The sequence below is a fragment of the Eufriesea mexicana genome, unplaced genomic scaffold, assembly GCF_001483705.2.
Source record: "Eufriesea mexicana isolate 0111107269 unplaced genomic scaffold, ASM148370v2 scaffold2551, whole genome shotgun sequence".
Lineage (NCBI taxonomy): Eukaryota > Metazoa > Arthropoda > Insecta > Hymenoptera > Apidae > Eufriesea > Eufriesea mexicana.
This window is the reverse complement of record NW_016910623.1, coordinates 1069589-1094502: the sequence shown is the minus strand read 5'-3', so window position 1 is coordinate 1094502 and position 24914 is coordinate 1069589. Positions and strand designations below refer to the sequence as shown.

The 24914-nt window shown below is 40.9% G+C and overlaps 2 protein-coding genes across 2 annotated transcripts in view; both read right to left on the bottom strand.

Annotated features, from left to right (window-relative positions):
* LOC108550201 (ankyrin repeat and fibronectin type-III domain-containing protein 1) overlaps nt 1-6084 on the bottom strand; it is a 41867-nt gene extending 35783 nt beyond the window's left edge. The window contains exon 1 of the mRNA XM_017903869.1: nt 5952-6084. The gene's annotated coding sequence lies outside the window, so the exon portion shown is untranslated. The remainder of the gene's footprint in view (nt 1-5951) is intronic.
* A 3991-nt stretch (nt 6085-10075) lies between these two features.
* The window catches only part of LOC108550152 (uncharacterized), a 115848-nt gene continuing 101009 nt past the window's right edge, over nt 10076-24914 (bottom strand). The window contains exons 3-7 of the mRNA XM_017903813.1: nt 22573-22721; nt 22171-22293; nt 20856-21042; nt 10843-11099; nt 10076-10104 (exon numbers count right to left, since the gene is read on the bottom strand). Of these exons, the coding sequence (XP_017759302.1) occupies nt 10076-10104; nt 10843-11099; nt 20856-21042; nt 22171-22293; nt 22573-22721 (745 nt within the window). The remainder of the gene's footprint in view (nt 10105-10842; nt 11100-20855; nt 21043-22170; nt 22294-22572; nt 22722-24914) is intronic.

The following is a 24914-nucleotide window of genomic DNA, read 5'->3' as shown; positions in this document are numbered from 1 at the left end:
TCAATGGAAAGATGGGTGCTGCGGATTTTCATGGCTGGTTGAATCCAATTCCTGCGACTTGTATTTCCTATGGCTACCAAAGTGTCCGAAACTCGTCCACTCTAACAACTGTGCCCAGTGGGTGGAGTACTCGACGTGGGCCACGTTTCAATCTATGGTCGGTATAGTGGTCACTTTCTCCAAAATTGTTCCTGGCTACTATCCGACCACTGTTAGACGTTTCTAGAAGTCTCTTCCTGTTCCGAGTGCTATAGTGTCCACTCTGTGGTTAGCCAGTGGTGACCCGTGGTCACTTTCTCTGCAATCGTTTCTGACAACTACCTGACTACTCCTATCCATGTCTGGGAGTTCTTTTCTGTCTCCAATCACCGATCCAACTGGACTGTGTATATATTCACGCAATATTCACAGAAATTTTGACCTTAAATTCGCAGAGCGAATTGCGCAGTAGTATAACAGGAGAAAAATGTTCAACCATAGAATATATATATAAAAAATAGAATTCAGAATACAAAAGAGAGAAGAAAAAGAAAAAATGGTGCACCATAAAAGGAAGCAGTGCAAGGTTATCAAAAGGTTGGTTGTAATAATTGAAAAAGCATTTCAAAGGCCGTCGAAAAAAAGACTCGGAAGAGGAAATGCAATAAAAAAGGGGCAGAAGGAAAAAGGAAGAAATTGGAACAATAAATAAGGAATATGAAAAATTTCAATTAACAGGGAAATTTCAGCGACGAAATTTCACTGCGACGAGGACAAAAGGAAGACTGCAGAATGTCAATCGTAGAAAACATCATTCGACGTTATAAAAAAAAAAAATAAAAAAATATGGAAATATGTCAGGATATACAAGGCGCTTCCATAAATGAAAATACCATAGACAGATTCCAATACGTCCTCGAAAGAAAACATTCTGCAAATTCCTAGGATGTTCTCCGATTCCTGAAGCCATATCCCGAAGTCTAAAAATGGCCGACTTTCCGTGGAAAATATGATATACACGGCGATATATATGCGATACACGAGTGGGTAGCATCAGCTAGAGAAACCATATTACCTCGGAATATTCTCTCTGTTCCAGCCGTAAAATCGTTGCGCAGGAATTGTCCGCTGATTTTCGCACAGACGACAATCGCGAAGATAACGCGCCAGTTGCTGCGCGTTTTTATCGCAGTGTAACGTGACTATCAAAGAAGGTGCAATCACTTGCACGCGAATGCGTACAATTTGCACGGCATTTCGTTCGGCGAACGCGGAAATCGTCGATCCGAGAATTTAAAATCACGGAATGGATTGAAGTTGGCAGAAGGGAACATCGCAGTGAAAATTTAACGCGGAAAGATAGGATCACCCACGCCACCCCGAAACTTTGCCGCATATTTATCTTTCCGGATGTATCTCGTTAGCTGCGAGAAACACAGGGTAACTTTCAACCGAACCATGAAAATAGGAGTCTCCGCAGAATTTTTAGGAACACGGTATTAACATTTTCCACGGACATATTCGTCGGTTTAATCTCCTTTGCCCAATTTCTGACTTTGCAGCCGGCAAGACGGCGAAATAAAGAAACTCGTTTATCCAACGATCTAGAAAATGTGAAATAAACTTTGGGAAATAGGAAATTTATTATCTTCTTAAGGAAAGTTGGCGTGTAATTATGTACGGAAATTGTGAAGCGTTAGGAGAATAGATTTTTCGATTTAATAGCCTGTAAAATGATAAAATAGAGAAAGTAATGTACCCAACGATTCATATTTGGAATAAAGTGATGATGTACAAAAATTATCAGCATTGGGAAGAATAATTTATTTTAAGCTTCTTTCCCAAATTCCAATTTGATACACTACAAAATAAGACAAAGAAACTGTTTTTTAAAATGACATAAAAATCGTCATTTTTGGAAGAAGAAGATCTAATTTTCCAAAGACCTAATTCCATAAATTATGGAAAATAAAATTTTCATAATTTCACTTAACAAACTATTGCCTAATAATATACAAAAATTACTATTATTAGAAAGAATAGTTTTTCCAAAACTCCTTTTCCAAATTCCAATTTAATACACAATAAAATAAGATAAAGAAACTGCTTCCTATAATGATTTCCTTCCTTCAAATTTTAATTCTATATCTGACAAAACACAAAACCAAAAACCAGAAAAGAATGGAGGAATCATTCCTTAACGATTTACAAAAATTATCATCATTGGAAAACAAATATTTATCCAACCTCCTTTCCCAAATTCCAATTTAATGCACAATAAAATAAGATAAGGAAATTGATTCCAAAAATGATTTCTTTCCTCAAAATTTTAATTCTACACCTGACAAAACACAAAACCGAAAACAAAAAAATGGAGGAACCATTCCCTAACAATTATAAAAATTATAAAATTTTGGAAAAAAGAATAATTATCCAACCTCCTCTTCCAAATTCCAATTTGAGAGGAAAAAAATACTAATACTGTTACCCTAAACGATTTATAAAAAAAAATACCATGAAGAATAAAAAAATTGTTCCCATTTCCTTTTCGAAATTTTAATTCAATTCCAGACGAAGAGATAAGACGAAGAAAGAGTTTGCTGAGGGGGATTTAAAAAATTACCATCATTGGATCCGATCTTCTTCGAAATTCCGCTTTAACACCTAGTAAAACAACCGAGAGCGATTTATAAAAATCAGCAACACCGGGAAGAAGAGATCCAACGAAGATCTAATGGATCCAATGAAAGAGTAAGTTTCTCCGCGAATTTCCTTTCCCATCCTCTGGCAAGCAGACTGACCCTGATCCCCTTCCGTTTCTTGCGCTTGTTCGACGAATGAGAACCCATTCCCACACATGATCGCGTGCACAGAAAATAAGATTGCGCTCGTCGGTACAGTGTGTCCGCTTCCGGTGCTTGATAACGCGTTTAGAGTAACACTCGAACGCTTGTGCGGATGAAAAAGGTTACGTCTCCGGTCTTTTCACGATTCCCAAAGCGAACCGGGTTCACTCGACGAGTCGCATCCAACGATTCTTTTAATCTCGTCTTAAGAAGACGAAGAGCAAACTTTCCAGGCATTTCTCGGTCTCGAATCACCTCCGTGTGCCGGCACACGGATTCTTTTCAACCGTTTCAACGTTGCATTTCCTCCACTTCCTTTTGGAAAATTCATTTCGCGTGTTGCGAGAGAGAGAGAGAGAGGAGAGAGAGAGAGGAGAGAGAGAGAGAATGCATTCCGAACGACACGGCGATGGAATTTAAACGAGACTTCCTTTCTTCCACGAACCTGATCTTCTAATGATTTTTGTCCAAGATTCGTCACTTGTTATGACGTTTCATAGTGGAATTTTTTGATTTTTATTTGATCTGATTGAGAAGATTCGCAATCATCAGAAATGCTGAAGAATGGATTTTAGATATTTAAATGAGATAGACTTTTTTCTATGAACCTGATCTCCCAATGATTTTTGTCTATGATTCGTCATTTGTTATGACATGTCATAGTGGAATTTTTTGACTTTTATTTGATTCGATTGAAAAAGTTCTGAATCATTACAGTTGCTGAAGAATGAATTTCAGATATTTAAATGAGATAGTTTTCCTTCCATGAACCTGACCTTCTAATGATTTTTATCTAAGATTCGTCACTTGTTATGACGTTTTATAGTGAATTTTTTAATTTTTATTTGATCTGATTGAGAAGGTTCGGAATCATTAGAAATGCTGAAGAATGGATTTTAGATATTTAAATGAGATAGACTTTTTTCTATGAACCTGATCTTCCAATGATTTTTGTCCATAATTCGTCACTCGTTATGACGTTTTATAGTGGAGTTTTTGATGACTCTTATTTGACAATAAAAACGATTGCTTGTATAGAGCAGGTTTAGATTCACCAGAGTTGCTGAAGAATGAATTTTAGATATTTAAACGAGACACTTTTTCTTCTATGAACCTGATCTTCCAATGATTTTTGTCTAAGATTCGTCACTCGTTATGACGTTTTATAGTGGAGTTTTTGATGACTCTTATTTGACGATGAAAACGATTGATTGGATAGAGAAGGTTTTGGTTCACCAGAGTTACCGAGGAATGAACGGTGGATGTTTAAACGAGACTTCCTTTCTTCCACGATTGTTAGTTTGAATGGTTTTTGTCTAAGACCCACCATTTGCTGAGATATTACTTTATAATCGAATTTTCCTTCGATGATTGAAAAGATTGCATTGTTCCGGGTGAGAAGGTTCGCGATCATTAGAGTTGACAAAGAATCAATGGCGGAATTCAAACGCAACTTCCTCTCTCCTATGAACGTAGGTTCTAATAGCTTTTGTCTAAAATCCACCAACCTCTACGTTGCTTCAACTCTTTCAATCGTAGGATATTACAACAAAAACCCTACTTGCACCAAATTTTTCTCACCGAAAGAAGTAACAAAATGGCTACCACATAGTCCACTGAACTTCAATTTAATTTCACTTTCATATTTAAATATAAAAATAATTTCAGTCACATCCTGAGAATAAATTCCTAGATATAGTATTTCGCAAAATACATCCTTTCCATTACAACCAATATTACATAGCACGTTATACAAAATCTAGTAACTTCTAGTAACTTCCGAATTTTCTAGTAACTTTAGTACCGAAACGGCGCTAGAATAGTTCATACTTCACGCTACCTTACTTCAACGAATCAAAATCGAACTTCTAGATGATTTTCATTCACGATCATCGAATTTCCCGAAGCATCGAGTAACGGAAGTCAGGATAAAGGTTAACCGGCACGAGATCGAAGAGAACAGTGTGAATCTCGCGAGTGATTTAGAGCTGTCTGAGCAGAAAACACGAGTGAAAAGAAACCCACGAGCATCTTTAATCTCAATCTGAACCCTAATCGTCGCCCAGGGCGACGTCAGTTCCTTTAATCCCGAGTATACGTCTGCCCGGAGACTGCAGGGAATCTAATTTACGGAAGAATTTGTAAAAATTCCGTCTCCCTCACCTGTTTCCCATCGTGCATAAATCGATCGCGATATCTCTCGCGCGTGGTAGCAGCGACGAGGAAATGTTTGCCCCTCATCGACCACGTATCCCCGATACTTTATTAAAATTCATGGCCTATAGGCGATTAACAGTGTCGCAATGGCAATTCGTATTCGATCCCGCGAGTGCTTTCACTCGATTCACACGATGAATCGCTTTCTTCGATTTTCGAAAGTGTCTCTAACAGCCACACTGCGAATCCTCCTACTACAACCGACGAATCTTCACTCTCGTTCACGAGTGGCAACGTTGAACCTTTGCACTCGGTGACCTTTCTGCGGAAAGGAGACACGTGTGCCAACACCATGGATAATCGGTCGATGAGTCTTAGTCGACATCCAACTCGTGTAGAAGAGACATTGTATAGAGAAGAAAATAATAAATTACGTTGTCAAATATCTATGGTAATTCTAGATATCTTCATATACCTTGTCAAATATCTATAGTAATTCTAGATACCTTCCTATACCTATATCTAGCTACCCTACCCTCCAACATCTTTGGTAACAGATCTTACTGTCATAAAATCGATGACATTTTGTGAATAAGCACATAATATACACCATTTTTGAAAAATTTTATATTAAAGTTGCTTACAAGCCTCATAGTTGTGTCTCTTGTACATAGTCATAATATAATTAATATCCCCGTGAATTGGCAGAATTAATAGAAAAATTCTATACGTATTTATAATATTTGCAAGTCATTAGCCGTTGCAGTCATTCGCGTGACAGAATTTTGGCTACCGATAAAAGCGCGACACCGGCGAACGGTGAACTAGGGGAAGAAAAATAACTAGGCTCTGGAGCCTAGTAAGAAAATTATCCGAAAGCGAGGTACGAATGACGAAGCGGAGGTCTACATGGCCAAAGAGACCAGACGAAAAAGGGGTAAAAGAAAGGGAAATAAAATGGAGACGTACCCTAAGTTTGCATCCAGCCGTGGCTATGGCACCGTTTCCATGAAGAGCGAAAGCCGACCTCGCGCTTTCCGACGAGAGGGAATGAGAAAAGTAACGGGAGCACGGGTACGTGAAAATTTCTTGCCGAAAACTCGCCGGCGAAACGAGGCAGACGCGTCGTTGCACCAAATGCAGAAACCGGTTTGCTGTTCTCACTCGGGACGCGGCAAGGTCCTCCACCTTTTGCACCGTGTGTCCCTCAAAGCTCCGCTCCGTTCATTTTCGTCGCGTCCCTGTCCAGGGGACGCTCTCGATACCTCGCGAAACGATACTGTTTTTTCTTCGGCCGCATCCTGCGGCTACACCGTCTTTTTCCCGCAGCCCGAAAATGTCAGGCCCGCAGACGCCAGGTCTACCTTCTCTTCGATCCTCTTTAGCCTCCTCAAGTTCTTTATCGCACGATCCACGGGATTTTACCACGTTCCTCTCGGAATAATGCCTGTCTGTCACAGATTCGTCTCTCTGGACGCGAAGCTACCGCCGCGTTAGCTCGACGTGCGACGAGCTGACGTAATTAACTTGATGGTCCCTCGGGATCCTTTGCAGCCCCTCACGATCCGAACTCTCGATTTAATCCCGAAAGGGCTTATTCGTTTATCAGGAATACTAATACACGAATAGCGTACGTGCAGAGTCACCGAATGTCAGGACCACCGTCAGGTTCTCCGAATGTTTACGTCCATGATCACAGCAAGGATACAGAGTCAGCGTATCCTGAGATCCTGAGATCCTCTGAGCTCTGGGATCCTTGTCGAGTCGCGAACCGGTAGCCTGGTCCAAGAAACGGTCTCGAGAGAAATTGGCAAACCTGTAGCGATTTGCCAAGTTTCGATTTACGAAGCCTCGAGGACGTTACGCGATCGCGAAGCCGCACTCCGCGTGTCGTTGCGAGGGACTATCGCGTTCTGCAAAGGCGATCGTGTTACTAGGTGTCGATCGAATTACCGGTTCACTTGCGACTAGTCCAGGGTGCACGTTTAATCCCACGTTTTCCATCGATCCCGCCGCTATTCCGTTAGTTTCGTCTGTCAGACCGCGAGTGTCACGAACCCGCGACGAAAGAGTCGCGTATGAAATGCAGTCCTCACCGAGTCCCTCTGTGATTTCGACGCCACGCACTGCACCACGGGTAACCCGGCTAAATAAAGCCCGACTCGATGGAAACCCGGTGGAAACGACGAAAATCTCGGCGAAAGCGTCCCGTGAAGCCCAATCGCACCTGTGACGCACTGTCGTCGATGAATCACCTGGCCGAGGCGTCCTCGCGGAGACGACGTGAGATTTTCACGGGAGAAACAACCGAGCACGCGAACAATCGTGGACTGAGAGCCTCTTTAGACAAGCGACTCAGAGTAGCCAACCGCGTGACCAGGCACGAGGACGTAAACAAAGCGTGAAAGACGATTGGCCGAGACGGGGCCTGACCATTCAGGTATGCTACATCGACCGGTGAACACTCCTGCGTTTATCGCGGCAACTCTGGTGTAAACTACGCTTTCGAAACAGGGACACGAAAGCCGAAAAAACTCTCTCCCATCGTTCGAGTTAGGTTAACCGAACTGGTGCAGTAGCCCTCTAGTTAGAGGTCTCGGAGACGAAGATTTCTATGTTCACTCAGGGATCTTTTACCCAATTGCACTGGTTTTTGTCATTATTGGTAGGTTATCAGATGTACTCTCGATACTTCATAGACAGTCCGTCATCCTGGTCCTCCTTTAGGGTCTATGACGATTTTTAGCTCTCGCGAAGCAGCCAAGAGGACGCTGCCTTCCTTCACTTTCACTTTATTGTTTACATGCCCGACGTCCAGTTAGCTTCTCGATCATGATCGTACACCGCTATCTACACCGTAAGCTCCGTCACAGTCCGCGTGCCACGTGCCATGCCGAAGATTCGCGAAAGCAACGCGAGATCTATGCTTCGGTTAGGAGGCGTTCACTGAGAGACTCGCAGGTCAAACGCTGCCAGGTAGTCGGAGGCGCGCACTAACGTCGGAATCTCGTGTTACGTGCCACAATAGGCCGAGAACACGTGAAAGGCCCCCCGGATGTCACGAAATTCACGAGGCTCGTGCACCTTTCTTAGCGGGAGCGTTGCTCCCTTCTTGCCCACCTAGGTGGGGACAACCGGTTCTCGTCTTCACACATCCGACAGCCGACGCTAAACGGGCCTAACCATTGGTCGAGGCGAGACGCGCCTCAGGGGCGTATCTAATGTTGGTCTCGAATAGGGACGAGCGAGGAAGTTCCCCACGATTAGGAAGAGGACGCTGATAAGCCTTACACGGCGCACAGATAACTCTCGCGAAATTTTTGGAATAGCGCAATACCAAGTTTAGACTATCTATTTTTAAATAGAAACTCGGTCTTTTGGAAAATTCGGTTTCAAAAATTAAAAACGACGATGAGAAACGGGACATCGATAAATAGCGATGATTCTCGCGAATTTTTTGAAATAGCGCAATACCGAGTTCAGGCCACCTATTTTTAACTATCAGCTCGATTCTTTGGAAAGTTCGGCATCAAAAATTAAAAAGAACAATGAGAAACGGGACATTGGAAAACAGCGGTGATTCTCGCGAAATTTTTGAAATAGCACAATACCGAGTATACAGTATCTCGGTTCAGTTAGCAACTCGGTTCTCTGGAAAATTCGTTTCCAAAATTAAAAACGAGACATTGATAAATAGCAGTGATTCTCGCGAAATTTTAAAAATTCAACTGAGAACCCGCTCTTTTGGAAATTACTTCCTAAAAATTTACAAGGTAAATTGTAAAGAGGATATTGATAGGTGTACCATGAATACGTGGATCGAATCTAATTTAAAAAATTTTTAGAACAGTAAAATATCGACTTCAGGGTATCTCAATTCGATTGTAAATTCGCGTGTCAAAATTTCCAGCGAATTTTCCAAGTTTTCCTGGAACAAGGTCGTCGACTCTACGAGCTTCCCTCACGGGGTGAGAGTCATTTTATCACTTGGAAACCAGATTAACCTTTTTGAAAACTTGCTCTGTCAGAAGTGTGTGCGAAATTTGTCTTCCACCTCCGTTGTGACAAATGGATTCATTAACGTGGTCGAAACGATTACAAGGGGAACAACGTGGATGATCTTTATCCAGATAACGTACTGGTGCTTCTGCACTTGCTTCGAACTAGCGTTTCCCAGAATTCGAGAGTACAACCATTACCCCCTTCCGATTAACTCTACAACGAAGAAAAAGAAGAGCAAGTACACGTCTAATTTCCTGTCACGCGTGATCGGCGAGTGAAATGGAAAGATCGAGGGAGGCGTCGTCCACTCCTCGACTTCCGTTCTCTAATAGTGGAACAAATAAGTTAATCTCGCGATTAATTTCACCAGTTTGTCGGTTGCATCCAAGTATTCGCAGTCAGCTATTAATTAAAAGTCGCGAAGCTTGACTAATTGGAATAATTGCGGAAGTCGATCGAACTTTCCAACTACCGGCGAAGAATATAACTTGCGGCACAGCTTCGCTGGGTCCATGAAACGGCAGGCTCGCAACTTTTCAGCCAACGTTATTGCCTCCGATGTTCGATCCCTGTAATTGACGTTTTTGCCACGGCACGTAAAGGGAATGTTGCAACGAAAAGGTTCGATCATCCGTGGTTATAAGCGGCAATTAGTATGCACGTGGACGCTGCCAGGCGAAAAATCTAGCCATCGATCGAAACGAGCAAGAGATTCCACGAATTTTCAAATATTATCTTTCCTTTCCTTCTTTCTCACGTATTCCGATACTTAATCTCGTCCTATTACGAAATTATAATGACACGTACTGGATGTGACACCCTAAAATTCAAATAGTTGACCGATAGTTGATCGTAGAAATCATCGAATTGTTCAACGAAATTCTCGATTCATTCTTGACAGAATTAGGAGAATCGACATTGAGATCGCATTACCGAGTAGTTGATGGATCTGTGGCGGTATTATTTTCATCCTTATCAGTAGATGGATTGCTAGTTAAAGGAGGGTTGAGGCATCCACGAATCTTCAAAAATTATCTTTTCTTTCTTTCTTTCTCTCCAATTCCGATATTTAATATCGTCCTACTAGGAGACTATAATGACACGTACTGGATGTGATAGCCTAAGATTTAAACAGTTGACATCGTATGAATTATCCAATCGTTCAACGAAATTCTCGATTCATTCTTAAAAAAGTTAAGAGAATCAACACTGAGATCGCATTACCGAGTAATTGATGGATCTATCTGTGGCGGTATTATTTTCATCCTCGTCAATAGATGGATTCCTACTTGAAGGAGGTTCGAGGACTCCTCAGTAAGAACCCTCCGTTTACTATATATAGGTATTTCCAAAATTTCCAATAGTATCCCATAAGGCAGGGCCTGCTAGGTAGCTTTACCGATGAGTCCACTAGCAGGCCCAGGTCGAAACCCATCCCTTCCTTTTCTCTCGACTCTTTTAGCACCACTGCCACCTGCTAGATAGCTAAAACACCTGTGACAAGCGACCACAAGTGGGGTCTCCTTTATCCTGCATGGATCCACATTCCCGAAAGATCAAATGAAAAATCGGAGGTCTGCCCGCCATTTTGTACGAGAAACAGGAACTGAAAGGAAGGATAAAGAATCTTCTTTTACGTACACGTGTTCGTGAAGAGCGACGTCGCTTTCCATTTTCGCGTGCAAAGCGAAAATTGATGAAAGGACTCGGCTAGATCGGAGAGATCGAGCTACGCTGGAATAAATCTTCAAAGGGATTCCTGCCACTTTCCACGTTCGCGGTGAGATCGATCAATTTCGTGTCCGCGGATCTATTTCTGTGAGAAAGGTTGAACCAGTGCCAAAAATGGAACACTCACCCAGCACCGCCCGATGACCCTTCACCCTCCTGCCAATGTTCGGCGAGACGAGGCTGAGTCTGTCGCTTCTGGCGCCTAACAAGGGGCTTGGACTCCTCCTCGGTGGTTGCTGATCGGCGAAAAGCCCGTAGCTGCTGCCAGCGTTCACCGTGTTGCTGCCACTCACAGTTCCTACCCCTCCGGCCACGCTCCATTCTGCCACACTGTCGATCGAGCTGCTCCTCGGTAGGCACGAGCTGGTAGAGCTGCAGTCTCGTCTGTTGATCAGTTCGAGTTCGAGTCTAATTCTGCAATGCGGTTATCCCACTTATTGTTAAGAGAAACTGGCACTCGAAAGTGTGGCAAATGAGACACGAAAATGCCAGACTGAGCGAGCTTTTACGAGTCCAGGGTTTTTGCACTTTTAACCCCTTGCCTGGGGATATTTGCAGAGGGAAAGTGGCGAAATGGTTGGTGTCGCGAGACCATTTTGTGGATGAAAAGCAACAGTGTGACAATGGAATTGAATAGATATTTGTATTGGCTTATAATTAAATATATGTGTACCTGTATGTCTAATTAGTTGGTAGCTCGTGTAGGTAAGATTGGAAATAAGCGTGACCAAGGTATATGTTACGAGGAAAGTGTTATATGGAATTTGCTGGGAGATCTAGCTCTATGTAATTTTGGCCAAATTGTGTTTTGTATTTTGGAAAATTTGTAAATGTATGAACTAATCTTTGTCTGTGTTATAACACTTAGGATTCTATGTTACAAGGCAAGAGATTAAGGATGAAACTCTAAAGTTACGAATTTTGGTATCATTATTAAACAATTTTCAGATTTAGCTCGACCAATTTGGCTTCTTAGTGTCATAGATCGAACAGGATTTGTATTTATTACAAAATTTTTTTACGAATTTCCAACTCTTCCTAAGTGGGTACTTAGAATAAATATAATTACCCTAATTTTGAAACTACTACTAAGAAATTTTTTGAGAATGCAACTAATAAGCTGAAATAAAATTGGTATTTATCTAAGAGAGTTTATTTTATTCATTTATCTTCATTTATCTTCGCAATTATAAGATTAATTCTTCGCAAAAATTTGCTGTATCCACAATTTCCTCTTCGCTTTCACCAAAACCCGAGGATCGAAATGATTCGGACGAAACGGGAAATTCCGCTGAATGTTTGATCAGGATTAGAGAGAGTTTCTCACCTCGCGTGCGCCGCGTAGTATGCGCAAATTGGCTAACATTTATCATCCACGATCGAATTAATAGACCTGTAGTACACGAGATTATCGATAAACCAGTTTGCACGCTATTCGGGGACCGATATATTAAATTCACGAAGTTTCCCGAACAGTTTTGGGCGTTTAATCTGCACCCCTTGCTGTCAGACGTTTAAAACCACCCTTGCCATTGTATTCTAACCTCTAGCACACTGTTAGGTCCATATTACCAGACACTGCTCCCGAGAACCTTTAATCCTGTTTATTCAAAATTGCACCGACCCAATAATATTAATTCAGTGCAAATGGCGATACTCGCTTCTTCCATGCTCTCCCTTCTCCGTTTTCTATTTTTCCTGCCCTTTATATTCCCAGCAGAGCCAACTTCGCGACATTTACCAGCCTCCGCTTTAACGCTGCGTGCATTAAAGCCGATAAAATCACTCCCCTACGATATTCTCTTCGCCCTGCCAGTTCGACATCCCCTTTAGAACAGCCGTATCCTACGTACACCTAATTACTCTCTGTATGCATCTGTGTGAAAACTTGGAAACTCCGGGGAATAAAAGGGTGACCTTGGGACAAAAATGGCCCTTTGACACGGTTCGATTACACGCGGAACTATCCCTTTCATTACAATTTTCAACACATTCAGCCATCTTTTTATCCCATTTTCTCCGGAGCCACTGTTCCTTTTTATTGAATTTTCCGTGCATAGCTGATCCAGAGGATTCTTCCTTTCCAAAGAATCGGGCGATTTTTCCGTCGAATTTTCCACGAGTACCACGTCCAACGTGGGTATTCGTTTTTAACGAGTTGGGCGATTTTTTGATCGAATTTTCAGTGGCTTCCACGGCCAACGAGAGAATTCTTGGTTTTTAACGAATCGAGAGATTTTTTGTTCGAATTTTTCATACAGTGTCTATTCGTAGACTGATGTCTATGACGTTGACGAAAAATTCTTGGTTTTGGCAAATCGGTCAATTTTTTGATCGAATTTTTCGTGGCTTCGACGTCCAACGAGAGAATTCTTAGTTTTTAACAAACTGAGAGATTTTTCGATCAAATTTTTCACATAGTGACTATTCGTAGACTGCTGTCTACGCCGTCGTCGAGAGAATTTTTGGTTCTCATCCAATCGGCCGATTTTTTATCGAATTTTCTACAGATCTACAGATCTACAGGCAATCAGAAATTCTTCCTTCCTCTGTCACCGAAAAATGCAAAAGATACCCGAGAGGACACGATGTGCACATTTTCTCATCGCCCCTATATTTTTTCATGCTCTAGATGCTCGGTTCGCGCAACTATAAGCTTCTTTTATTTCTCGACCTGGACTATAGCCACGGTTCCGTTCGTTTTATTCGTCTCCAGACGAGAAAACAAGGGAAAAGGTGAGTAACGTTAATAACCTAAGGAAACTGATTTGAATTCTTCTCTGGCATGTTACCTCTCGCAGGTGTTACCCTTCCTCCTCAGCCGCGTTTTCTTTCCACCCTTGGGGAATTTCTTCGGTAAACTCGGTTGATCTTTGAGAATCTCCATTGCAATGCTACATTTCGGAGAGCAGCACTTAGTCGCTGCTGAAATATCCTCGCGACGAAAATGGGAAACGAGGGTGGAAAGGTGCTGTGAAGTTGCAGGTGTAAAAAGCTCTTGAGTACCCGTCGTATAATTTCCTTATCCTCCTACTGCTTTGGAAAATTTTCACTTTCTCGCGAAGAGAATTGCGAAAATTTGTCTGTCTCCTAATTACACCCATTACGACTTAAAATAGCATAAACGCAAAATCCTATAACATTATGATCTCTTTATTCCATTTAATTTAGAAATATATTATTAAAACGAAGGAATTAAAATTACTGCGATTATTGAAATAAATAACTAATGTAATTTGCGATTCGAGAATCGTCTTATTTTTGTGACTGATCCTCGACAAGTTAAGGGAAGATTCTCGTCGCATTGTTAAATTTTTTCGCACCGAGGGAATTACGACCGAAATTACAGGGAAATTGAATTCGAGTTGGCGAAGTCAAATTCAACGACGCGAAATTGCCCCCAGAGCCGCGAAATTATACCCAAAGTCTCGAAATTATGCTCAGAGCGACGAAATCACACCGGTGCCAGCGAAATTGCATTCCGGTTCGCAAAGTCAAACTCGCCGTCGCGAAATCATACCCGGGGAACCTAAGTTACACTCGAGACAACGAGATTACAGGCTGCAATGTTTTTGATACTCTGCCTTTTTCAGAAGAGGAAGCGAATGATTAAAAGGGAATGTGTTCTTCGAGTTCACGCCGCAGACTGGCGTTAATTAATTCGGACTGATTCGCGAAAGGGAAACAACCCTTGTTACCAATCTTCCCCTTTTCAAGCAAACAGGATGATTATGTGCGCTATTTCACCAGTTTGGACATTTAAATTACAAACTTCCGATACATCCTCGATTTCCATGTGCACTATCAACTCGTCAGAAGCAAGTGGAAGAAACTACCCTTATAAACAGACACGAAGTTGCTCACTCATTTTTGTGTTTTTGTCACATGATTTTCGCATTATGTCCATGTCGAAAAAATATCGAAATTATAATTTTGAATTTGTATTTGCGATTATGCAAATTTAAATATTTAAATTACAGGATTTGAATCTATTCTTGTCTATGTTCATGTGTATTTTTAGCACACGAAAAATAATTTGAAGAAACTACCCTTGTGGCCAGACTCGAAGTAACTCTATGAGAATAATATCGAAATTATAATTTCTAATTTGTATCTTCAATTATATAAATTTAAATCTTTAAATTACAGAATTTGAATCTATTCTTGTCTATGTTCATGTGTATTTTTAGCACACGAAAAATAATTTGAAGAAATTACCCTTGTGGCCAGACTCGAAGTGACTATGAGAATAATATCGAAATTATAATTTCTAATTTATATCTTCAATTATATAAATTTAAATCTTTAACTTACAGAATTTGAATCTATTCTTGTCTATGTTCATGTGTATTTTTAGCACACGAAAAATAATTTGAAGAAATTACCCTTGTGGCCAGACTCGAAGTGACTATGAGAATAATATCGAAATTATAATTTCTAATTTATATCTTCAATTATATAAATTTAAATCTTTAACTTACAGAATTTGAATCTATTCTTGTCTATGTTCATGTGTATTTTTAGCACACGAAAAATAATTTGAAGAAATTACCCTTATGGCCAGACTCGAAGTGACTCTATGAGAATAATATCGAAATTATGATTTCCAGTTTGTATTTTGAATTAGACGATTCAGATCCACCCTTGTCGATGTTCGTGTCTATCTTCAGCTGTGAAAAATAATTGGAAGAAACTATCCTCTTGGCCAGGATAGCCATTTAGCCATTTTAATTCGCACTGTCTTCATGACGAGAAATTAATTTAAATTTGAAAATGCAAGTTTCTCATCTATCCTTCCTAGTCTCCACGCTTGTCAAAAATATATAAGCACTGAATTAGTCAGTAAATAATATTGAATTTTTACAGCAGAGGGTGCTGTTTCATTTTTCAACGCAAATCAGAGATTTTGATTTATAGAATGAGTCACAAGCTAGTTGCAATCGACGAAATTGCAAAAATTGCGAATAGTTGCGCGGATGTCACCACAGCAATTTTAAAATTAAGCAAAATGCCCTTTGCCCTAAGTCAAGCATTCAGGCTATTCATTTTCTCTTCCGAAAAGCTTCTCTATCTCAAATCCATAATTTATTAAACAAAATTCCTTTTATCAAAAGGAATGCCTTTCATTTTAAATATCAGATATTACTTCTCCATTTTCAGAGAAGCTGAAAAGATTCTCGTATTTCCACTTCGCACTGTCTCTACGAGGGAAACACAGAGATCCCCTGCTGGCACCTTCAACTGTAAAACAAGAAAAGTTTGTTGAATTCCACCTGATTTCTCCTGAATCAGCAGTTCTTTCCCAAAGGGAAATCAAATTACGAATTCGACGAAGAAACGAGGGAAAAATTGCGGATCCTTGAACCATTGAATCTCGAAATTATCTCTGTATTTTTCCTCTTCAGTCACTCCTCTCTCCTCCGTTCTTTTCTTTTACCAGTGCCACTCTGTGATAGCTTCTTCGAGTCTCGCGACTACCTCGACGCAAATTGCCAGCGCCGATTTGTCGACTTAACATTACCCAGTCGGTGGCATTTCGGATTCGCGAGTTTCCTGCGATCCTCGTTAGTCCGCGGGAAAACGTCGGGTTCGTCTGGCATCGGTGATTTATGGCAATTTAGCGACCTTCGTGGCACGCGTACGCGTAACGAGCGTAATTGGCTCGTTGGCTAGAGAAGAGAGCCTGCCTTCCTCGAGTTCGCAGGATCAATGACTGAAGCTGGATTCGCTCGAAATAAGGGGACATTAAATATCGGGGCTGCATCGAGAATTAAACGGGATTAATGCAACCTAAGTGCCTTAAATTAACTCGACGTCTGATTGCGAACTCCGGGTTGTGTTTGGATGTCGAACGATTTAATTAAGAACACGCGCGGCGCGGTGGTCCGGATGCATCGTTTTGATTTATCCGTTTGATATCCGATCGAGGAGCATAAATTTCGTTGCGCCGCGTTGTTCCAAGGAAACCTGTGTACTATAAATAATTTTCAACACCGACGGAGGGTGGATAATTGCTTTTCCTCTTGGCTCGGGGATAAGGTTTCAGGCTTGATGGCCAAGGAAAGGTCAGACACAGGAGAAGATAACGCTAACTGTAGTAAAAAAAGCCACCTACTCAGCCAAGCTAAATTCGACTGTCTCGACCCTATGCAGCTCGATGACGGCTTAAGGTTACGTCCTCATGGGGCGCAGATTTAACGCTAAACCTGCCATGGTCAAGTGACCGATGAATGGGAAAGAAGCAGAAGCTTTAGAAAATGGAATAATGAGAGACACTGATAAAGGAGAGTGTAAGTCGGATAATTGATTTAGTTGAAACTTTGGAGATTTGTAGATTTAGTCATCCAGTTCCAGAAAATATATCATTATCACTACTCGATAGTTTTTGAGGTATTTATGATTACAGCTTTATTATTATTAAGAGAGATTTCTTCTGAATAGTTATCGATAGTTATCAAGTGGCATTGTGGCCTAACAGCGACATCTGAAAATGGCCACCAGCGTGGGATTAGGCCATAACGACACTTGATAAATATTCGAAATTGCAGGAAATATTATAATAATTCGAAGCCAACGACGCCTTCTATTGATAAGTGTTACAGCTAATAAAATCTGCCCATATTATTAAGAGAGATTTCTTCTGAATAGTTATCGATAGTTATCAAGTGGCATTGTGGCCTAACAACGACATCTGAAAATGCCACCAGCGTGGGATTAGGCCATAACGACACTTGATAAATATTCGAAATTGTAGGAAATATTATAATAATTCGAAGCCAACGACGCCTTCTATTGATAAGTGTTACAGCTAATAGAATCTGCCCGGTGTATCAATGTTAGTAACTCTGAACCTAACCAATTAGAAACACGTATATTATACAAATAATAAAGGCACTTGGTAACTGATAAAACTGTGTAAAGTTTATTTCATACTAATAAATCTGTAATTATGGCAAAGATAAAACTCTAATTATAGATATCTCGAAAACTATCGAGTAGTTGCCCTTATAATGATAAATTTTCTTCAGCTGAATGACTAAATCTACAAACCTGCAAAGTTTCAACTAAATCTGTGACCCAAAGGACTTGCACCCTCTTTGTGAGACAATGATTATATTTTACAAAAATTTAAAGAAAAATCGCGAAGCCGAGTGATTCATGTGAAAAGATTGAACGTGGAATTTTTAAGGAAAATTTGGAAAACGGTAATTTAGATCATGGTAGGTATGGTGTTAAATAATATCTACATTTACAGACGCTCCATTGACCGTTGGGAAATTTTCGCGCCAAAGTTCGTGGACTGGGTAAGATATAGGTGGACCACACGTGTCTGAGTTTAAAGGTCAGTTTCTAGGCATCAGGTTGCTAGCCACGGAGCAAGGAAACGCATGATCTAAAGGGCAAGCGTGGACAGAAAGACAAAGCGACGGCATAGGGCTCGTTCATGACTGGGCACGGGGGTGTGACCGCTATTAGGTTCGGAGTATTCTCTTCAGTGCTCATTTCGGACGGTTGACGACGGACATTTTTCGTGAAATTTAACACCGCAGTTCAGTGTCTCAGTTAGCATATAAATTAGGTGAGTCAAACTTAACTAGCTTCCATGAACGACTAGCTATTATTCGGTAAAACGAATAATTCAATTAGCATAGAACAGGGTATCCTGTCACCTCTAATATTCTAACTCCCACTAAACTGTCGTAAGTGATTAAACCTCGTTATCCAGGTGATTTATATACGCTGTTCTATTAAATATTCCAGTGCTATACCATACTATAAACTCGCAGGAAAACTCGACCAACCCGAAAGAATATACCGGTCTATCAAACATTAGAATCAACGCTGAACCCAGGAAAATACTGAAAGAAGACACTATCTCGACCCTATATCGATAACTGTAATATCTGGACTTTAATATCACACCGCAAAGTGATCGATTAAAACCAGCCTGTTGCCCGAAACACCTTGCAATCGACTCTAATGTCTCACCTAACCTCCAATCGAGTGATTAAAACCACCGGCTTCGAACTCCTCACCCCCTCTCGAAACTCAGCCACAGTTCGAATAACTAAAGCAAATCGATACACGCATTACACGTGGAACGAGTTTGTAAGAACGCATCCGTCGATGCGAAAAAGGAAAGCCTAGGGACATCGAGTCTCTAGTGAATGGGCGCCTGGCTAATGTCTTTCCGCCCAGCATTCCATGACTCGCGGACACGCGGACCACCTCGAACGTTTGGGCTAGGCCCTGGAAAACCAGTTCGTTCGCGACTATAGTGCAGGACAGAGCTTTTCGAAGACACCGTGCCCTCTGTACTAGCCCCCCTTCGTGTAATAAAGCTTATATTACCACGAAATAGTGCCTTTCTTCTTTAATACCCACGACATCCCTTCAAGTCCATAAATCTGATTCCGTGTCCCTGTTGGATTACCGTGAGACCGATCATCGGACTCTCCAACTTGCCGGAATTCCGTGTCAGCGGTGAGCTTTAAAGCAGCAATTCTCGGATAAATGCGCGGATAAATGCACGGATAAATACACGGATAAATACAGCTGGGTGCATGAAACGGGAATATCTTCGAATTCGCGGCGATATCGCGTGGTGTGTTGTTTCCACCGAGCCGGGTCTCCGTTGAAACCGGGTCGCGTCCATTTGCAAATTGAACCTCCACATCCTCGCGAGTCGTTCCGCGCGGGAAGACCTCGCACACATCGACCTGCAGCCCTGTATATCCGGTGTGCAACCTCCATGTTCTCCCGCCAGCTGTCACGCGATAGATCTTTGTTCCCGTTCCGACGCCAGTCGCAATGGACGCGCGGATTTTAGAATAACCATCGATCGTGGAGACATCGACGCGTCCATCAGGGTCTGCCGTGACTTTGGGCACAGGCGGGTATACCCGAGTACGTAACTTTGTTCCAGTTTTTCCCTCCGCAATTCCGCTGGAGGAAGACTAGGTCACCTCTGAAGGCGGAATCGCTGGCTCGTTTAGATATGGATCTAAGTATCGACTGGTTTTCCCTTCCACGATGAATAACCGCGAGTTGTCTGGAGATACACGCAATTCGGAGCTCGTTTGGGCCTGGTCTACTTCTCGCTTAACCCCTTCGGCCTTCGCGTCGGGTAGGTACCTTATGACTAGATCATAAATGTTTATGCAAATGCATATTTTTATGACGGATAGAGTTATGGGACCTGTGCCTCGAGTCCGGGCAGTAGCTGTCTTTATTCGCCGATTGGGAACAGCGATGGTCGATCCGCTTCGTTGAGTGCTTCGCTGGGTGTCTGTTCTTCCTCCCCGATAGGTAGACAGAAATTTATTTTGTCATCGACGGAGTCTAATAACACGGTTTTTATTTTTCCCATCTGCATGTTGCGTGTTTTGCATAAGTGCATGCATCCAGCCTGAGTCATCACCGATGCCGATTCACCGCGGGAATATACAGGGTGTTGCCGAAGTAATGGCACAAGTCGAAAAAGGATGAATCTAAATGTGTGATAAAATAAGTTAAAAATGAGATGTAACGTGTTGAAGTATACTGATCTTTTTAAAAAATATCACTCTACGTTTTAGACTTATCTTTTTCTTTCTCGAACCACCGGTTCAAGTATTACCGGTATTACACTTTGAGTTGGTACGTCGTATTAATTGACGTTCAGTCTTTGATGGACTATCCTACTAGTTACATATTTGTAGCGTTTTACAAAATTGCTATGATCCACAAACTTCTAGTCTATAATTTCTTCCAATGCGACGATCTTCGCAGGGATCATCACAGAGATCCAATTACAGTGTTTGCCATTTGTAGAATTAATTAATTAAATTAACGGTCTAGGATATAACTGATCCTCGGCTGAGTGTAATATCCTGAATTATCCTTCCGGTGCTCTTGGCCATAAAAGCAACTCGATGCCCAAGTATCGACAAGTTGCAAGAAAGTAATAACTCGTTTGTAATTTGCCGCGGGACAAGTCTGGTTGCAATAAACGTCCAAGGCAGACCGAGGCTTCCGGCTCCGGCTGGGCCCGGTCTGGAGCAACCTGGTCTCAGGCCAATCTTTTTTTCGGGTCCCCATGGTCACGTAGAGTCCTGCCTGTATTTTAAGAATCCGTCGTTGGCCGATTTTGTGACATACCTTTCCCAGGAGAGTCTTCGCGGAATTTCATCGCTGGGAGTGAAGCTCGGCCTCTGGTTCAAGAGCCTCGCTAGTCTGGTCAAAGGTTGAGAACCGCTTATGCTGCAGGTACTCAGTCTACCGCTTCTTGTCGAGTGTTCCTTCGAGGATTCTTTGCTTGGTGGCCCGGAGTCCGAGACGCGACGTTCTGCAAATAAAAAGACAAGGATACGTATAGGGAAAAAAGAAGAATAAAAGCGAAGCACGTGTCAGATGGACAGTCTCGTTATTTTCGCAGGGACACGCAAGATAAACGAACGAAGGTTAGGTTAGAACTTCACAAAATTTTTGAAATTCTTGGAGTAATAAATATTTCGTGATAATTTTATCGATTATAGTCAAACGAGGTATACTTGAGTAAAGAACTGGATACATCGAGTCATCTGATAAATATTGGAGGTTAGGTTGTAACTTTCCCAGTCCCAACATGAAATATCAGAATTCTTGGAACCATGGAATCCTGATTTTCCGTTTCGTTGTATAAATATCTTATTGATTATAGTCAAACGAGGTTTGCTTATGTAAAAAACTGGATACATCGAGTCTTCTGATAAATATTGGAGGTTAGGTTGCAACTTTTCCAGTCTCAACATGTGATATCAGAATCCTCGGAACCGTGAAATCCTGATTTTCCGTTTCGTTGCATAAATATTTTATTGATTATAGTCAAACGAGGTATACTTCGGTAAAGAACTGTATACATCGAGTCATCTGATAAATATTGGAGGTTAGGTTGTAACTTTTCCAGTCCCAGCAGGAGATATCAGAATTTTTGCAACTTTTGAAATACTAATTTAAGTTGAACGAAGTTTACTTAACTGAGAACTTTATCGACTATAGTGCTAGGTGTAGTGAAAAGTCTGTGAGAGGATCACGATAATATTTCTCTTCCAATTTCATAAAATTTGAAAACATAGATCTGGGAATTTGGATTCTCGAAAAGCAGGTCTCTTTAAAACTCGAATTTCAAATTCTCAAAGCTCGGGATCAACGTAACTACACTCTACAGAAGCTTTGCTTTAACTTCTCAACCGCGTGAAAGCAAAAACACAAAATTTCGTAAAATAAATTAAAAATTTCGTAAAATACAAACTTCCGGAATTTCTCACGAATCAATATTCTCCCAAATTTGGAAGACCAACTCTACCAGTAATTTCTTCGCGATAACCTATTTTCATCAAGGAAGTACGACAGTCATACCATCACAGTGAACACGATTCCGCGGATGAAGCAGAGACGATTGGTGTGATAACGGGATAATCCTTGGACACCTTACCTATCGTATCATCCGTGAAGGATATCCTCGGCGTGAGCAGCTTGGTGCTATGGGAAGCGGTACTGCCACGTTTCGTAGAAGATCCACTCTCTGCGGTGGTTGGAACGGACAGGCCCGTTGACACTGTCGCAATCATCAGCGCAGTATAGTAGTCTTTCGCATACGATCGAGCGGAGCGTAAAATCAACTGCACTCATTCGCCTCGTTCACTTTAACCACGGTAACAGTTCGAAAAGCATCGCGTCATCGAACTGTTCCGAGCTGTACCGCTAACTGTACCAAGAACACGCGTGCAATTTAGACCTCTGGCGGAATAATTGGCTGCAATTTTCACGTCGACGATGGACCATTAAGATCAGAGGCGAATGGGTTAATCAGTTGACAAGCGTCCAATTAACATACCGTTGTAGCGAGCATCGATCTGTGCCTGAAGTATACTCAACCCAGGCGCGACTATGGCAGGCAGAGTCCTGGAGCGTAGCAGCGGAGCGGGACGTCCCCCAGGACCACGTGCACCTCTGGCTTCCGATTTGCATTCTACCGTGGGTATGCTGCAACCAGATATGGGACATTCGTTACAATTCTCCGTTTAATAAGTGATAAAACTCGCAGATGCGAGATATCGACGAATACGTCGCTTTGATGTTTACGGATCTCTCCTAGGTAGGTGTAACCGTGTTTAAAAATGGCCGGCACGAAAGTCGGGGTTGGGTCTGGAGCGACGGTAATCCGAGAAAAAGGCAACGACCTGAGGTAACCCTTCCAACGTAGGAAGCCGGTGTCACGAGATCAGGATCCTGGCTCGCAGGAAGCTCATCTACCGGCCCAGCACTTTGTCTCCGCGTCACAGCGACTTCCTTTTATCCTCCTCCGATAACTACCACGATGTGTATAAAAGCAGAGGACGACCAACATAAGGATTCCTCCTCGTTCCCGGAAGTTTATTAAACGGACGAAGAATATTCGATAATTCACAACCCCTGGCCGGAAGTAGTTACCCGACCCGGAATCGAATTATTGACGCGCAGAATGGCGAATGGAATATTAATTTTCGAATCATTGTCATCCTCCAGTCATCGCGAATATTTCCCTCGATTTTACACTGATTCGATTAAAACTTTCGCGAGGGACAGGGCGCCCGATGGCTGAGGCCGTCACTGATCGTTGTAATGAATTTGGAGCAAAATAATTGCACGTTTTTATCGTAGATGAATATTTTTACTAATACAGAGAAATACTTTTAGACTGGGAGTCTATTTTTAAAATTGTTATTATATAAATAATCGTGCTGTTTAGTAATTAATCGATTATTTTCGTCGATATTTTGTATAGTTTTTAATAACAAACGTAATACAGTCTGTTAAATAATTGATAAGTGAAAAAGGTTAATAGAGAAGGATTTCAAAGAAAATGGAATAAGGAAAGATATAGAAAAATTGATTATACGTAAATTAAAAGAAAAATCGAGAAGTGGAGTGATCATTGAGTGCAGAATTTTTAATTGTAAATTAAAAATCGTCATTTAAGCTACAATAACTGTAAATATCTCTTAAGACTGAACAATCGTAACGATGGACTCAATAAAATGGTTAAATTCACTCCTCTATAAAAACATCAAAAAACAGAAATTACAAGGCTCCATAGAAAAAAATTCCAAAACACTATACTTCGTCTCAAAAAATGTTCTCACTCAATAATTAACCCTCTGCACAATGATTTAATTATAAAAAAATCATTACCATATATATTATGATAAAATTCGATACAAATTTTAAAAAATCCTCAAACTTCGTACATGCTAAGACAAGCTAAATATAATTATAGTCAAGATAACTCATTGCTGATTAACCCTGATTAATTGAACTACCTAGAAATTTCTTAAAGCTCTAAAATATTCCATTATTGTCCACAAAGTATTGCATATTTAGTTATTTCTAAAATTTAAAAGAATTGAACCCTAATTTATATGCACAAAATCTGCCAATTCCTCGAACTTCGTACATACTACGACCTGATCACGATAACTCATTGCTGATTAACGCTGATTAATTGATCTACCTAGAAATTTCTTAAAGCTCTAAAATATTCCATTATTGTACATAAAGTATTTTTTTAAAATTTAAAAGAATTGAACCCTAATTTACATGCATAAAATCTGCCAATTCCTCGAACTTCGTACATGCTAAGATACGTTAAATATAATTATAGCCACGACAACTCATTGCTGATTAACGCTGATTAATTGAACTACCTAGAAATTTCTTAAAGCTCTAAAATATTCTATTATTGTTCACAAAGTATTACATATTTAGTTATTTTTAAAATTTAAAAGAATTGAACCCTAATTTATATGCATAAAATCTGCCAATTTCTCAAACTTCGTACTTACTACGACATGGTCACGATAACTCATTGCTGATTAACACTGATTAATTAAACTACCTAGAAATTTCTTAAAGCTCTAAACTATTCCACTATTGTTCACGAAGTATTACATATTTGGTTATTTTTGAAATTTAAAAGAATTGAACCCTAATTTACATGCACAAAATCCGTCAATTCCTCGAACTTCGTACTAGCTAAGATACGTTAAATATAATTATAGTCACGACAACTCATTGCTGATTAACGCTGATTAATTGAACTACCTAGAAATTTCTTAAAGCTCTAAAGTATTCCATTATTGTTCATAAAGTACTTAGTTATTTTAAAAATTTTGAAGAATTGAACCCTAATTAATATGC